Source organism: Leguminivora glycinivorella, chromosome 1 (genome assembly GCF_023078275.1).
Source record: "Leguminivora glycinivorella isolate SPB_JAAS2020 chromosome 1, LegGlyc_1.1, whole genome shotgun sequence".
NCBI classification, from domain to species: Eukaryota; Metazoa; Arthropoda; class Insecta; order Lepidoptera; family Tortricidae; genus Leguminivora; species Leguminivora glycinivorella.
In genome coordinates this window covers 16,538,768-16,553,582 of record NC_062971.1, presented here as the reverse complement: position 1 = coordinate 16,553,582, position 14,815 = coordinate 16,538,768, and the positions used below count along the sequence as shown (strand labels likewise).

General features: G+C 38.2%; 1 protein-coding gene across 3 annotated transcripts in view; it reads right to left on the bottom strand.

The window, feature by feature from the left end:
- Positions 1 to 13,492, bottom strand: part of LOC125233021 — an 80,942-nt gene extending 67,450 nt beyond the window's left edge. Inside the window, exons 1-2 of one of the 3 annotated variants that reach the window (XM_048138884.1) lie at positions 12,916 to 13,492; positions 12,576 to 12,633 (exon numbers count right to left, since the gene is read on the bottom strand). In XM_048138884.1, the coding sequence (XP_047994841.1) occupies positions 12,576 to 12,633; positions 12,916 to 12,981 (124 nt within the window). In that variant the 5' untranslated portion in view covers positions 12,982 to 13,492. The remainder of the gene's footprint in view (positions 1 to 12,575; positions 12,634 to 12,915) is intronic. The other 2 variants (XM_048138879.1, XM_048138878.1) reach the window with 2 other exon arrangements.
- Between the last annotated feature and the right edge of the window lie 1,323 nt (positions 13,493 to 14,815).

The following is a 14,815-nucleotide window of genomic DNA, read 5'->3' as shown; positions in this document are numbered from 1 at the left end:
CGTTCGGCGTCGAGGCAAGGCACTTGCTTCGAGAAGCTTCTGAGGTAGGCAAAGGGCGAACCTCGCGCGCGCAGCTTTCTCGCATAAAGAAACATATTTTACCCCGTTAACGCTGCCAAGGGGTGCAATGAATAATGAAAGACAGTTTTTTTGTTTTATATTTCAGGATGACAGATCATTCTAGAGCGTTGTTGCATTCGCTGCTATTCATGTTGGCTAACGTAGCTTGATGATGATGACGATGCTGATAATTGGCTGAGGAGCGACTGTCATTATTATATGTATACCTACCCATAAACCGTTTAGAGTCCATTTTATTTACTAATATACTTCATACTCGTATCAATTTGGCAAATACAACACTATCTAAATGAATTATTTAATCAGCGAATACACAATGTCAAAGCAATTAATGTATAGAGACTATCAATCCTGTCCTGTCCAATGGCAATCGTCATCTCCACAATCCACAACCGTGGAAAATTTTTGTTGCGATTCTTTGTAGATAAAACGGAATACACTCGAAACTGACGCCTTCGTGATTGCGAATAGGCATGATAATGGTGTGGCGTGGTGATATGGATCGTGGCAGACTGCGTGACGACGTTGATAAATATGTGGAGTACGTGGAGCTGTACTCGCGTGATGGCCTGATGGCACTAGTGCCACTAATATAGTGCCAGCTCCTGTAGTGGCGTGTCGTGGCACCAGTGTGCGTAGCCGAATGCACAAACGCTCACGATAATATCTCTTTCGTAGCTATCTATCTCTATCGCTCTTGCGTATAGGTGCGACAGAGTCAGACTTACATACATGTCTGCGGCGTTTCGGTGGCGTTTCGCGTCGTAGAAATGCCATTGCCAGTATTCTATGTTATTACATCAAATAATGTACTTGACCGAGTCATTCTACCTGTTCTACATTTTACCCTTTTGGCGTAAAGCCAGTAAATTAGGAGGAATCGAAAATTTATTAGGGAATTCCAGATTTTAAGTATTAGATAATTTTTAAGAAAAAAAAACCGTCGCCTTTCGGGTTCTGGTGAAAGCTACTTGCGAATGTTGGATTATGTAGAAATGTGTAGGTATTTTTTTAATGGCAAAACAAATGAATATACGTATTACGTTAATGTTTAAGGAGTTTCCTCAATTCCTCATGACTCCGATTATAAGAAATCGAAGCTTGACAAACTTTAACTTGAAAACTCAATATGCTCAACAAACATAACTAAATAAATGTCACTGTTCTGAACTTAATGCATGCTTTTCTTACAAAAATACCAAAGTTACTATGAGTGTGCCGTTCAGATTTGAGGAGTTCGGTTCTGACCATCATCAGCAGTTCCACTGCACCAAATATCACTGTTCTGGACGTAAGTGCATACTGTTCTTATAAGAATACCAAAGTCACTATAAGTGTGCCGTTCAGATTTGAGGAGTTCGGTTCTGACCATCATCAGCAGTTCCACTGTACCAAATGTCACTGTTCTGGACGTAAGTGCATGCTGTTCTTATATAAGTACCAAAGTCACTATAAGCGTGCCGTTCAGATTTGAGGAGTTCGGTTCTGACCATCATCAGCAGTTCCACTTCCACTGCACCAAATGTCACTGTTCTGGACGTAAGTGCATGCTGTTCTTATAAAATTCCAAAGTCACTATAAACGTGCCGTTCAGATTTGAGGAGTTTGGTTCTGACCATTTATCAGCAGTTCCACTGCACCAAAAAAAATATCACTGAAATTTGGTGTCTGGCAGTTCCACTGCACCAAATATCACTGTTCTGGACGTAAGTGCATGCTGTTCTTATAAGAATACCAAAGTCACTATAAGTGTGCCGTTCAGATTTGAGGAGATCGGTTCTGACTATCATCAGCAGTTCCACTGCACCAAATGGCACTGTTCTAGACGTAAGTGCATGCTGTTCTTATAAAAATGGCAAAGTCACTATAAGCGTGCCGTTCAGATTTGAGGAGTTCCGTTCTGGCCATCATCAGCAGTTCCACTGCACCAAATGTCACTGTTCCGTACCTAAATGCATGCTGTTCCTTTAAAAACACAAAAATCACCATACGTATGCCTTTCAGATTCGAGGAGTTCCCTCGATTTCTCCAGGATCCCATCATCAGAACTGGGTTCTGAGAAAAATGGGACCAATCTGTATGCATATACATTAAATAAAATAAAAAATTCAAAATCGGTCCAGTAACGACGCAGATATCGAGGAACAAACATTAAAAAAAAAAAAAACTAATTGAGAACCGTCCTTCCTTGAGAGATATGAGGCGACGGTTAAAAATAAATGTGGGTGAATCAACTTTTTCTTGCTTTTTGCAAGAATTGGGTTTATTTATTACTAGTTCTATTTTTGTGAGTTTTAATCTGTCCATCGTGGATAAAGATCCTTATTTTACGTATCAGATCAGGCAGAAATTAAAAAACAATCTATTTTTAATTAAAAAATATGTGACCCAGTGGAAGAGACACTATTTTCATACAAAAGTGACAGACAGCTACATATGTCCACTGGGTCTCTGCTTGAAACCAAGTTATTAAGAGGACACGGTAGCGAAAAATGCTAAAATGGAAAGGAGCCCCCCTTTCAACTTGGGAATTTTAGTTAAATATACAAGTGTTATTAATTATTAATTAGATTTATCGAAAAAAAAATTGTCCATTAAGAACAACTCAGTCAAAATATATTTCAAAAAAATCTTTAAAATCGAGGTTCCGCTCTCGACTCTTTCCTCCTTCAAAACATAATTAATCGGAACAAAATTTGATAATCTGAATAACAATGAAATAATCTATGTTGGACCTTTTTTTGCGCCACAATGAAAAAGGCCGTTTTTGGAAATTTTTGATTGGCTCTAGAGTCTTTAAAAAGCAGAATATCAAAAAAATCAAAACGGTCCGACAGAGATAAAAATAATAACAATCTGTGTTCAAAAAATCATTGCTCTATCTTAAAAAACCAGGGAAGAAATAGTCGAGAGCGTTTGTATGGATAAACCATGTTGTATTGCGTAGCTTGTAAATCTGTCTTTAATATAATAAGTATAATTTAATTACACTAAATCCAAATAAAAATTTCTTATCCTATTTAGTCAAAGTATACGAACTTTTGCTGGCAAAGAAGAGATAATGAAAAGATTGATTCACCCATGTAAGTTAAGTAGGTACTGTTTAAAGTTTCGGTTGTTACCTTCCTCAAACGTATAGTAATGTAACATGATTTCGCTTAGTACATTAGCTAGTAGCCACTTAACCTGACTTAGTAAATAGCAACCTTCGGACTTGCTAGTGGGAGTAAAGAAAGACCCAGCGAAGTGTTAAAGGTTTCTCTTACGCAGTGAGGTTAATACAACATTGTATACTGCCTTATTACATATATTACACATATCAATGCGAAAGCGAGATTTCATGGAGGACTTGCTGTCTTGTATCAACATATTCTATCTCTATCCTATAGTTACGTTTGTTTTAACATACCTACCTAGGTATCTAGGAATATCATATCTAGGTATCTTAGTCAATAATGATATGTTCCGTCAAAAATAGTTTTAATTATGAGTTCAATCATGATGTAATAATACCTACGACTGATTAGTTAAAGTTGAATCACAATTAAATACTTCTGATTACAATTGATAACAATTTATACTCTAAGAACAATAACAATTAAACAACAACAATTTAATTACTGTTTGTTACAAAATTTGGTGTAATTGCAAACCTTTCGATACCTATTATCCTCGAATTTTAAGGATAAATAAATCAGACATTAAATTTTTCTTATCTCTGTGCAATACAGCCATTACATTGATAAGAAAATTAATACAGGAAGTGAGATACGAATCCATTTTATTATCACTACGATTTCACGGCATTATCTAGTTTTATAAATTATATTGTTTACTTCTTCTGTTATTCATTCACCTAAGTATATACATATTCATGAACATACGGATAAATTAACAGTGAAATATTCACTGTCTTGGGTGGGGCTTGAACCCCAATATAATTTTTCCCACTTCAAGATAAGTGATATAAACTTAATATAGTATCCGTTGCAGACGTTTCTGGCTAATCTAGTTATACCAATTGTTGTCAAAAACATCTTGTCATATCTGATTCTGAAATAGGTATTGTGGGTCAGTCACCTGACATGGCCTACACATTTATTTTGTAACAGTTGTGCATCCGGATTCGGAACTCATGGGCAGATATCTTGGCCTGTTATCTTACGAAGCTTATCGGTGTAATAATAACATGGTGATAGAATTGATGATTAGATAGAAGGTTGGTTGGGCTTTAGCGCCTGTGTCAATCATCTGTCGGTATATAGATACGTCTACACTAGGTACTCTACTAGTTAGCTAAGTCTGCTATTTTGAGTATTTTGTATTTTAGTGAAAACAGCACTTCATGATTAGAAACACATGACATGCACTTGAGAAAAAGGAAAGGTGCAAAGTGATTCTGAGATAGAATATCTGCATCATTGCCTTATTAGTTTTAGTGCTGTGTGAGCTGAGCTCGTATTATGCTTAGAAAACTGAAAAACGGTCGAGTCATTGCAATGTTGGTCTTAAGCACCGTAAATATTATTGACGCTGGAGTCCTTTAATGGAATATTCTATTCCACATTAAAAAAATCCATATAATTATATAAAATTGGTCATAGAACTTATATAATAAGGAAGGACGTTACAGGCGCCGCCTAGTGTCAAAGTCGTCTGTCAATGTATTCAAAATAAAAGGTCTTTCTGGACCTTTCTTTTGTGTCTGACGTGATGTAGTCTTTGCCAACCGGTTAAAAGATAGGTACAGTACCTCTACAAGCAGTGGGGGTGAGAGTAACATCCAACTATGGGTTGTTGTGGTGACGTTATTTTATTTTAAAATATGTATGCGATATTGTTGGGTATACCTACAGCGATTTTTGCATAGTCGTTTTGATAACGTTGTTTACAGTGTCACGTGCATGTTTTTAGTATCGGTCGTTTTAAATAAATAATGGAACAGCTGTTATCATGGTTATCAATATGTACCGAATCGATAAATTTCCGACAAGAAATTAGAGACTTATTTATTGAGTCAAGTTTTAAGAAATCACAAAATTATTTAGTTAATTTTAAAATATTAAATAATTTTTAAGAAAAACAAACCGCCGCTTTTGGGGTTCTGGTGAAAGGTACTTGCGAATGTTGGATTATGTAGAAATATGTAGGTATTTTTTAAAACTGCTTTTAATGTAAATCTTTGATTATTTGATGGAATTGGAAACACAAATGGATATACGTATACCGTTAAGGTTTGAAGAGTTTCCTCAATTCCTCATGAATCCGATATCCGATTATAAGAAATCGAGCTTGACAAAATTTGAAAACTCAATATGTAAGCATAACAAAGAGAACAAACTAACTAAACAAATCTCCCAAGTCGTAACAAATAAATGTGACTGTTCTGAACTTAAATGCATGCTGTTCCTATAAAAATACGAAAGTCACTATAAGTGTGCCGTTCAGATTTGAGGAGTTCCGTTATGATCATCATCATAAGTTCCACTGCACCAAATGTCACTGTTCTGAACGTAAACGCAAGCTGTTCTTATAAAAATACCAAAGTCATTATAAGCGTGCCGTTCAGATTTAAGGAGTTCCGTTCTGATCTTCATCAGCAGTTCCACTGCACCAAATGTCACTCTTCTGGACGCAAGTGCATGCTGTTCTTATAAAAATACCAAAGTCACTATAAGTGTGCCGTTCAGATTTGAGGAGTTCCGTTCTGACCATCATCAGCAGTTCCACTGCACCAAATGTCACTGTTCCGGACGTAAGTGCATGCTGTTCTTATAAAAATACCAGTCACTATAAGTGTGCCGTTCAGATTTGAGGAGTTTCGTTCTGATCTTCATCAGCACTATCAGCAGTTCCACTGCACCAAATGTCACTGTTCTGGGCGTAAGTGCATGCTGTTCTTATAAAAATACCAAAGTCACGATAAGTGTGCCGTTCAGATTTGAGGAGTTCCGTTCTGACCATCATCAGCAGTTCCACTGCACCAAATGTTACGGTTCCGGACGTAAATGCATGCTGTTCCTTTAAAAACACAAAAATCACTATATGTATGCCTTTCAGATTTGAGGAGTTCCCTCGATTTCTCCAAGATCCCATCATCAGAACTGGGTTCTGATAAAAATGGGACCAATCTGTATGCACATACATTCAATCAAAAATTTTTTTTTCAAAAAAAAAAATGAAAAAATACAGACGAATTGAGAACCACCTTCCTTGAGATTTAAGGGCGGCGGTTAAAAAAGAGAAAGCACAGCAATAATTATAGCATGTATGACAACGCCCTCGACAGTCAACAGACAAAAGAAAATAAGAACTTTGGAGCAGGTTACACACACAAGTTCCTAAATAGCTAACGGGTCTTAGGATAGTTAGGATCGGAGGAGGTAACTGCACTGCACTAACTGCCTAAAAGATCCCTAGCAGATATAAGATGTATGACAACACTCGAGGTAGGAGACAAGTCCCGTAGAGTGTCGTGTGGCGGCCACTAGTTTTCTCTTTGCTAAAATCATTCAATTCCTCGTTTTTAGGGTTTCAGCCAATGTCTATATTAGGTAGTGTAACCTTTTTTTATGAGAGTAACAAAGACGGTGTAATTCCAGGAGGTCGAAGTTAAATTTCGGAATTCGGAAGGCATACGTATACCTATATGATTCTTTACCAGGACAAACAGTTCATAGTTTCACAGTATACTCTGTGAAGCTATGGAATGCGTTGCCAGCCCCATTGAGACAGTGTCAGTCAGTAGCATCGCTGAAGTCAAAATTAAAGAAATTATGGCTTTCACATGAAAACCAATAAGAAAAAATTTAAACGTGGTCGTGTGCGGTTATTATTATTTTGATATATGTTTATTGTTTATATAAATATATATTATTATTTATGTATTTAGGTATACGTATTGCATTCATTTTTAGAGTAGGGATGTATATTATGTGTATATATACACCGTGTTTCAATTAACACTAAAAACCTGAAAACAGTTTGTTCAGAATCGAGAGTAGAATCGATTGAGCTATATCTTGATGGGGATAATATTTTTATTTAAATTAGTATTATTAGTTATTTTTTACGTGCCCATTCTATTGTACTCGTAATACAACATTGTGTATATCGCATTGCTAGAGGTTGTTTACCTTTTTTAGTATTTAGGGGTATTAATACTGGCTGGTTACTTGGACGATAATTTTTTCCGCTACTAGTTTGACGTTGTTTGTCAGTTTAATCTTAATGTTTATCATAAGTCATAACAAATTGAACTCGTACCTAATTACAACCTTGTCATTTTAAATATTGGGTTTAAATTTGCTTACTGCGATTACCTGTCCAATTTGAAGTTTACTGTGATAAAGCTTTAAAGTGTTTTACAGTGACTGATTTTTGACTGATGCTGATTTTTCCAACAATCTTAGCTGTCTATTGGTAAACCTTATGTCGTTGCAGTAACGTACACAAATAAATAGTCTTATGGTTTATGATGGTAGTTAGCAATTATTTTATTGAGTGTAGAGCTAAAAGTCAAGTAGAGCTGTACAGAAAATTAAAAATTCAATTTAAAAAAAACCGGCCAAGAGCGTGTCGGGCCACGCTCAATGTAGGGTTCCGTAGTTTTCCGTATTTTTATCAAAAACTACTGAACCTATCAAGTTCAAAATAATTTTCCTAGAAAGTATTTATAAAGTTCTACATTTGTGATTTTTTTCATATTTTTTAAACTTATGGTTCAAAAGTTAGAGGGGGGGGACGCACTTTTTTTTCCTTTAGGAGCGATTATTTCCGAAAATATTAATATTGTCAAAAAACGATCTTAGTAAACCCTTATTCATTTTTTAATACCTATCCAACAATATATCACACGTTGGGGTTGGAATGAAAAAAAATATCAGCCCCCACTTTACATGTAGGGGGGGTACCCTAATAAAACATTTTTTTCCATTTTTTATTTTTGCACTTTGTTGGCGTGATTGATATACATATTGGTACCAAATTTCAGCTTTTTAGTGCTAACGGTTACTGAGATTATCCGCGGACGGACGGACGGACGGACGGACGGACGGACGGACGGACGGACGGACGGACAGACAGACATGGCGAAACTATAAGGGTTCCTAGTTGACTACGGAACCCTAAAAAGTAACGATCAGATTAAAAGATGAATACTCTAGATGAGTTTAAAAAAATAAAAATCAGTTGGGGTGTCTTGAGGTTTTGAGTGATACCGGAAACACGTTGTATATCGTCACTACTTTAAAAAAACTTGTATCTTCGTCTGTCAATGAAAAGAAAATTGTAGTAAGTATGTATGGAATGCATATAGACTTTCTGCGTTTTAACTTTGAGGAACAGCGTGAGATACGAGATTTTTTAAAAGTAGTGACGATATGTATATACCGATGCACTTTAGTTGTGTTTGTCTACCATCTATTTTCCTCTCTCAGTTATTCTAAGGTTAGCTGGAAGAGATCCCTTAAAGGGATAAGCTCGCCTTTGTACATAACCGTTATAATTATTCTCTGTACATGTAATTTGTTCTGTACAATAAAGTGTTTACTACTACTACTACAGTTCATGTCTTCTTGCCCATTATCCCAGTTTATCTGGGGTCAGGCCTCCTTATGCCTCGGCGCCAGGATATTCTATTCTGTTTTGTTGTTGATGAAAGTTTCTGGGCTCTTAAATCTTTCTCCACTGTTGACCACCATGTCGTTGATCGTCTGTATCTTCCACTTGACTGTGTACTGATGTTGAGTACAGTTTTCACGGAGCAGCTGTCATCTCTGCGCATTATGTGACCATGCCAGCGAAGTCTACATTCCCGCAGTTTGTCTGCTACAGGCGCTACTTTGAAAGACCCTGTGACATATTGGTTACGTATCCTGTCATTCCTGTCCATGCGCGTTACTCCGCCGGCCCATCTTAGCCATTCATTTCTGCCGTATGCAGTTGTTGCTCGTACTTTTTGAGGGACGCCCCAGCATTCTGCGCCGTACAGCATGCCAGGTCTCATAGCACTTTCATATATTTTGCCCTTGGTCTTCACCATAGCTGGGCACCGTTAATCAAATAGTTAACTTCGTTAATCGCTAATCCGTTACTAAAAAAGTTAACTTCGTTAATCGTTAAAGCGATACATTTCGAAAAATTTAACGTAAGTTAAAGTTAATCGTTAATCCGTTAACACGTAAAAAAAATTAACTTTTCTTTAAATATTTAGTTGCATCAGTATCCACTATAACGTATTATATTTCTGTAAAAGGCCGAAGTACAGCTAGCCTATTGAACTCTAGGCTGCACGTGGAAAGCAGTGATCGCCTGAGCTACTGCCAAGAGCTGTGTCAGGAGAGATGCTGGCGGTGACGGGACTGTTGTGGCACTTTGGGCGGTAGAGGCTAGGGAAGCGAATGTGGTCGTAAATAGGGCTCGAATTTGCTGCCCTATCACTACAACAGTCGCCATGGTAAAGCTTAGGATTCACCGAATCAAAGTTAGTAAAAGCAAATCCACGTGAAGAATCCAACTTTTTTAGGTAATATTTCGAACATTTAGCAATCGACATCGGTAAAACCTAGGATTTACCGGTAAATCATAGGATTTGCCGTACTTCGGGCTTTTATAGTAGCGTTCAGAAGGTGTTTTTCGCAGCGCAGATGGCGCCTGTGCCCTACTAGATTAACGATTAACGGACTCGGAGAAATTTAACGGAAGTTAACGAGTCCGTTAACATTTTTTCAAGTTAACTTAAAAGTTAATCCGTTAATCGAAATGTTAACTTCGTTAATTAACGATTAACGGATTAACGAGTTAATGCCCAGCCATGGTCTTCACTGGCATCACTTGTCAATATGGATCTCAGGCCCCGTAGCCGAATGGCATTTCTACGATGCGAAACGAAAACGAAACGCAGCGACAGGTAGTCTGGCTCTGTCGCGCCAATACGCAAGAGCGATAGAGAGATATCTACGAGCGTTTCGTTTCGTGAGCTATTGTGCATTAGGCTACGCACGCTGGTATTTAAATCTAGGAAGAAATTTAAAAGGAGAAAAAGAGACCAGGATGCGAACCAACGCCAGTTAAAAGGGTGTTTAGGAATACTGGAGAAAGGGCGGCACCGGAACAAATGTAAAAGTAGTAGGAGATACAACATTTATTATACCTATGTGTATTTAAGCGTATGGCGTATACTTTGTAGATAGAGACAATAACATTAAGTCGACAATTCGACATCCATCAATCGTAATATTTGCAATCCTCACTCACAGATACAGTACCTACGTTCTGAGTTTCTTACTCACTCAGTATGTGTAATGAATTAGGTGGGTAGCTAAGCATTTAGGCTCATAATTTTCTGGCCGTTTATCGCCGTCATTGGCCTCTTTCCCACCCAATGTGAATTCAATCTAGGTACTAGAAAGAGACGAGTACGTTAATCCATCTACAAATTAAATCTTATTTCGGTAACCGAAAGAGTGTGTAAGTAAGTAGGTACAAGTATAGCAGCCGTTCTCAAAAAGTTTGTACAAAAATTAAGGAAAAAGTTAAATCATTTGTGTTTATTCCTATTTTGTTACTAAGATTTATTTGATGATAGATTTTTTTTGTAATCTTTTTTTCGTCATTAAGGTTTTCTAGTATCTATATTTTCTTAATTATAACAATTATCCTGTATATATCTTATATAAATCGACTTATACACCGTGTTTCACTTAACACTAAAAACCTGAAAACCGTTTGTCCAGAATCGAGAGTAGAATCGATTGAGATATATCTTGATGGGGGTAATATTTTTTATTTAAATTAGTATTATTAGTTATTTTTTATATGCCTATTCTATTGTATTCGTAATACAACATTGTGTATATCTCATTGCTAGAGGTTGGTTACCTTTTTCAGTATTTGGGGGTATTAATACTGGCTGGTTACTTGGACGATTATTTTTTCCGCTACGAGTTTGACGTTGTTTGTCAGTTTAATCTTAATGTTTATCATAACTCATAACAAATTGAACTCGTACCTAATTACAACCTTGTCATTTTGAATATTGGGTTTAAATTTGCTTACTGCGATTACCTACCTGTCCAATTTGAAGTTAACTGTGACAAAGCTTTAAAGTGTTTTACAGTGACATCTTAGTGACCGGCCACACCAGAGCGTCGCGTGTCTTGGGGCGCGCAACGGACGTCCGCGCCACGCCACCTGAGTGTAATTCAAAAAACGTCTCCTCAGTACATTTTGTATAGGAAGGACGTAAGACGCGCCCCAGGTGGCGTGGCGGCGGCGTGACGCACGCCGCGCCGCTTGGCGGCGCGCCTTACGTCCTTCCTATACAAAATGTACTGAGGAGACGCTTTTTGAATTACACTCAGGTGGCGTGGCGCAGACGTCCTTTGCGCGCCCCGAGACACGCGACGCTCTGATGTGGCCGGTCCCTTAGCTGTCTATTGGTAAACCTTATGTCGTTGCAGTAACGTACACAAATAAATAGTTTTATGATTTATGATGGTAGTTAGCAATTATTTTATTGAGTGTAGAGCTAAAAGTCAAGTAGAGCTGTACAGAAAATTGAAAATTCAATTTAAAAAAAGTAACCATCAGATTAAAAGATGAATACTCTAGATGAGTTTAAAAAAATAAAAATCAATTGGGGTGTCTGAGGTTTTGAGTGGTACCGGAAACACGCTGTATATTACTAAATGTTGGTAAGGTAAAAAAATATGATCAATTAAAATTTGCTGACGTGGTTAATGTACAAAGTTTTTGGAAACTGCTCAAGTGCTCATACGTCCATAAAGTACTTATGTAGGTAATACATATTTAATAAATTCTACCTTGCCGATATAAAGTAGACTTAGGTAACACAGATAAGTCGGCATCTGTTTCTCAATTTAACTAAACAAATGAATGCCAGGTTTTAAATTTAACACCAAAGGTGAATGAATTGGCAACGCTTCTTTATTCCTAGTTGGTTGATACAACAAACAACATTGGCTTTCTGTCTAGCATTAAGTACCTAATTTATCACTGTCAAGGTAAAAAATTAGCTCCATCTCCCTGTTCCTGAATCTAGACACTTGATTGTCAAAGAAGGTAGCCAACCATGCAAGTTATCGGGAGTCGAGATTTAATAGAGAATACTAGGTACCTAATGGCATCATTTATTTTTTCGAAAGTACGTATTATATAAATGGAATGAACTAGACCATGGCATGGCCTAGGTTAGTTCTGATCTCACTTCCGCGAGGTGTGTTCCCGCATCTCTGCCACGTCACGACACACCTCCGATATCAATCTCAAGGTCGCACCCCAAGGTCACCATACTGATAAGGAAACCGATTTGCACGGGAAATTATGCGATTAAGATACAAAAATATTTGACTTCTTATAAGATTCTAATACGATTGCAATATTGTTAGAGTTTGACTAAGATTTTAACGGTATTGTGTGATCTGATGATCTGTAAGTATAGTTCAGACCGGTAGCCGGCCGGCGAAACTCACCGGTGTCGCCGCGGTCGGCCTCGTCGTCCGATTCGGTGCCGGAGTCCCGCTCCTCGACCTGTAACAACAACACGACGGCTCAACAACACGAACAATCCGAGCGCCGCCTTTGAAGCCCATAAACCGCACTTCCTGCCCGCTTTCTAACGCTATATTGCATCTAAAACCATTGAAGGATTATCAGACAACGTCTACACTACGATTTTAGGAGAATTGTGTGCGAGTAAAGCGGGCCGGGAGCCGGCGAACGTTCCGCTTCTTTGTTCTCGGTCGGGCGGCCATTTTCTGGTGGCGGCGTGACCTTCACGCGAGCCGGCAGAGCCATCGCGGCGACACCCACCTTCTCGGAAACGTTCTCCTCATTCAACGAATGCGTTCGCAACTTGTGGGTCAGAAATTTGAGCATTATTGAGCCTCGGGCCTTGTCCCGCACTCGCTACAGTCGCTCGCCGGCTCGGCGCGTCGCTGCCTCGGCAAAGCACTTCACGACTTCACGTCTTTATAGCCAACGAAATACTGTCACGCCTATGGGAAACGTTCTATAAACATTTTAACCATCAACGACATATCCGCTTTGCTCGGGTACGCGCGCAACCCGACCGCCTGACTCGAACGCCGAACTACTACTGGAGTAGGTAGAGTAGCTTCGCGTACGACGCAGTCAGCTGAAGTGGGCACGACTCATTAATACCGAAAGGGCCTAAAGACTATCGCGCTAAATACTTCGCTTCGACGCGAATGCGTTATCGAGCGGTCGGTTTATTACTTGCGGAGGTCGCAGGAGCGTTTCCTCTTTTCACATTAAACTAGGATATATCGTAAAAGAACTATAAGAGGCACTCGAAATGGACTCGCCCGGCGACCCATTGATGACAAAGAACCGGAACACGAGAAGATCCGACGCGATTGGACAAAACATATTACAGAATAGGATCGAAATTTAATGCAATATGCTGCGTCTCGCTCTAGCCCAAACGCATCTCGCTCTCAATACCCGAGTGTGAGGGAGAAGGAGTACCGGTCGGTTATATAACCGCGTCTGATAATAAATCGCTGATAAAAAGTTGCGCATGTTTAACTAATATGGATATACCAACACCTAGATACTTTTGGTATCAAACCAAATGTGTCTAAAAAATAAGGGAGTGCAAATATACGATCAAACAAACAACGGGCACGGGAGTTTCAACGGGGGTGAAAACCACAAAATCACAAAACAGACAACGTTTGGGTTGAGCCCTTGGTCAGTTGTCAATGGTGATGACTGAATTGACTGACGATTTTGATTGAAGAAACGTCACTTTTGACACTGGCAATTGGAATATCGGATCCATACCGCAATGACATCGCAATTTTGATCTCCAGTGGGGTCAGGGTTGGTCGCACTACATGTTTTTATTTTCCATTCTCCTTTATCTTTCGACACTTCAGCATCACCCCTTTCACACAATCCATCCATCGTTTTTATTTGGGTCTACGCTCGGTTTCCATCAATCAACATACATCGTCCCTAACATGCTTTTACGTATATGACATTCATTTTCATTCCTCAATACGTTTTTGTAGATAGGTAATTCCACAAGCAAAGGTAGGCAATTAAAATAGTCGTATCCACATTCGTCTTTCGCTGCGCCGCGCATGTCAACTCGTTACATCCGCCATGTTAGCGCGCCATCTTTGAATGATATCGCATTCAATAAATCTAACGATTTTACTTTTAAGGTACGAAGTAAATTGATACTACAAGTTTGGTACCCGTTATATAGATCCTTGTCAAAAAAAAAAAAACGACAGAAAACTTATTTCATTATTATTCAACCTATCTTGTTTTTAAAGTAATTATTTGCCGATTTTATTACACCGCGTCTGAGTGTCCTCTGGGTTAGAACGTCAGATTAATTGCTTTCATAAGAGTAGTGCTTACGCCAAATCCTGGGATTTAAGGCTGCTTTCAAAAAAAACGTCAAAAGAATGTAAAATTGATAGTTTTAGTCGGTGAAATACTACACTTTCCGTTATCCAATAGATTTATTTAATTCAAGTTCCAGTTAGAGCATCTTATTATCTTGATTTTTATAAGACTGGATTTTTGAAAACTAACTCATTAAATTAATTATGAATTTTTCTCTAATGCACGTTTAGAAAAACGCACGTATAGAGCTGAATCAGTCGATCTTATTTGTAAAATTTGGACAATTTTGAATATTAAAACGGGTAAATTTATAATTCGTATATCCTGT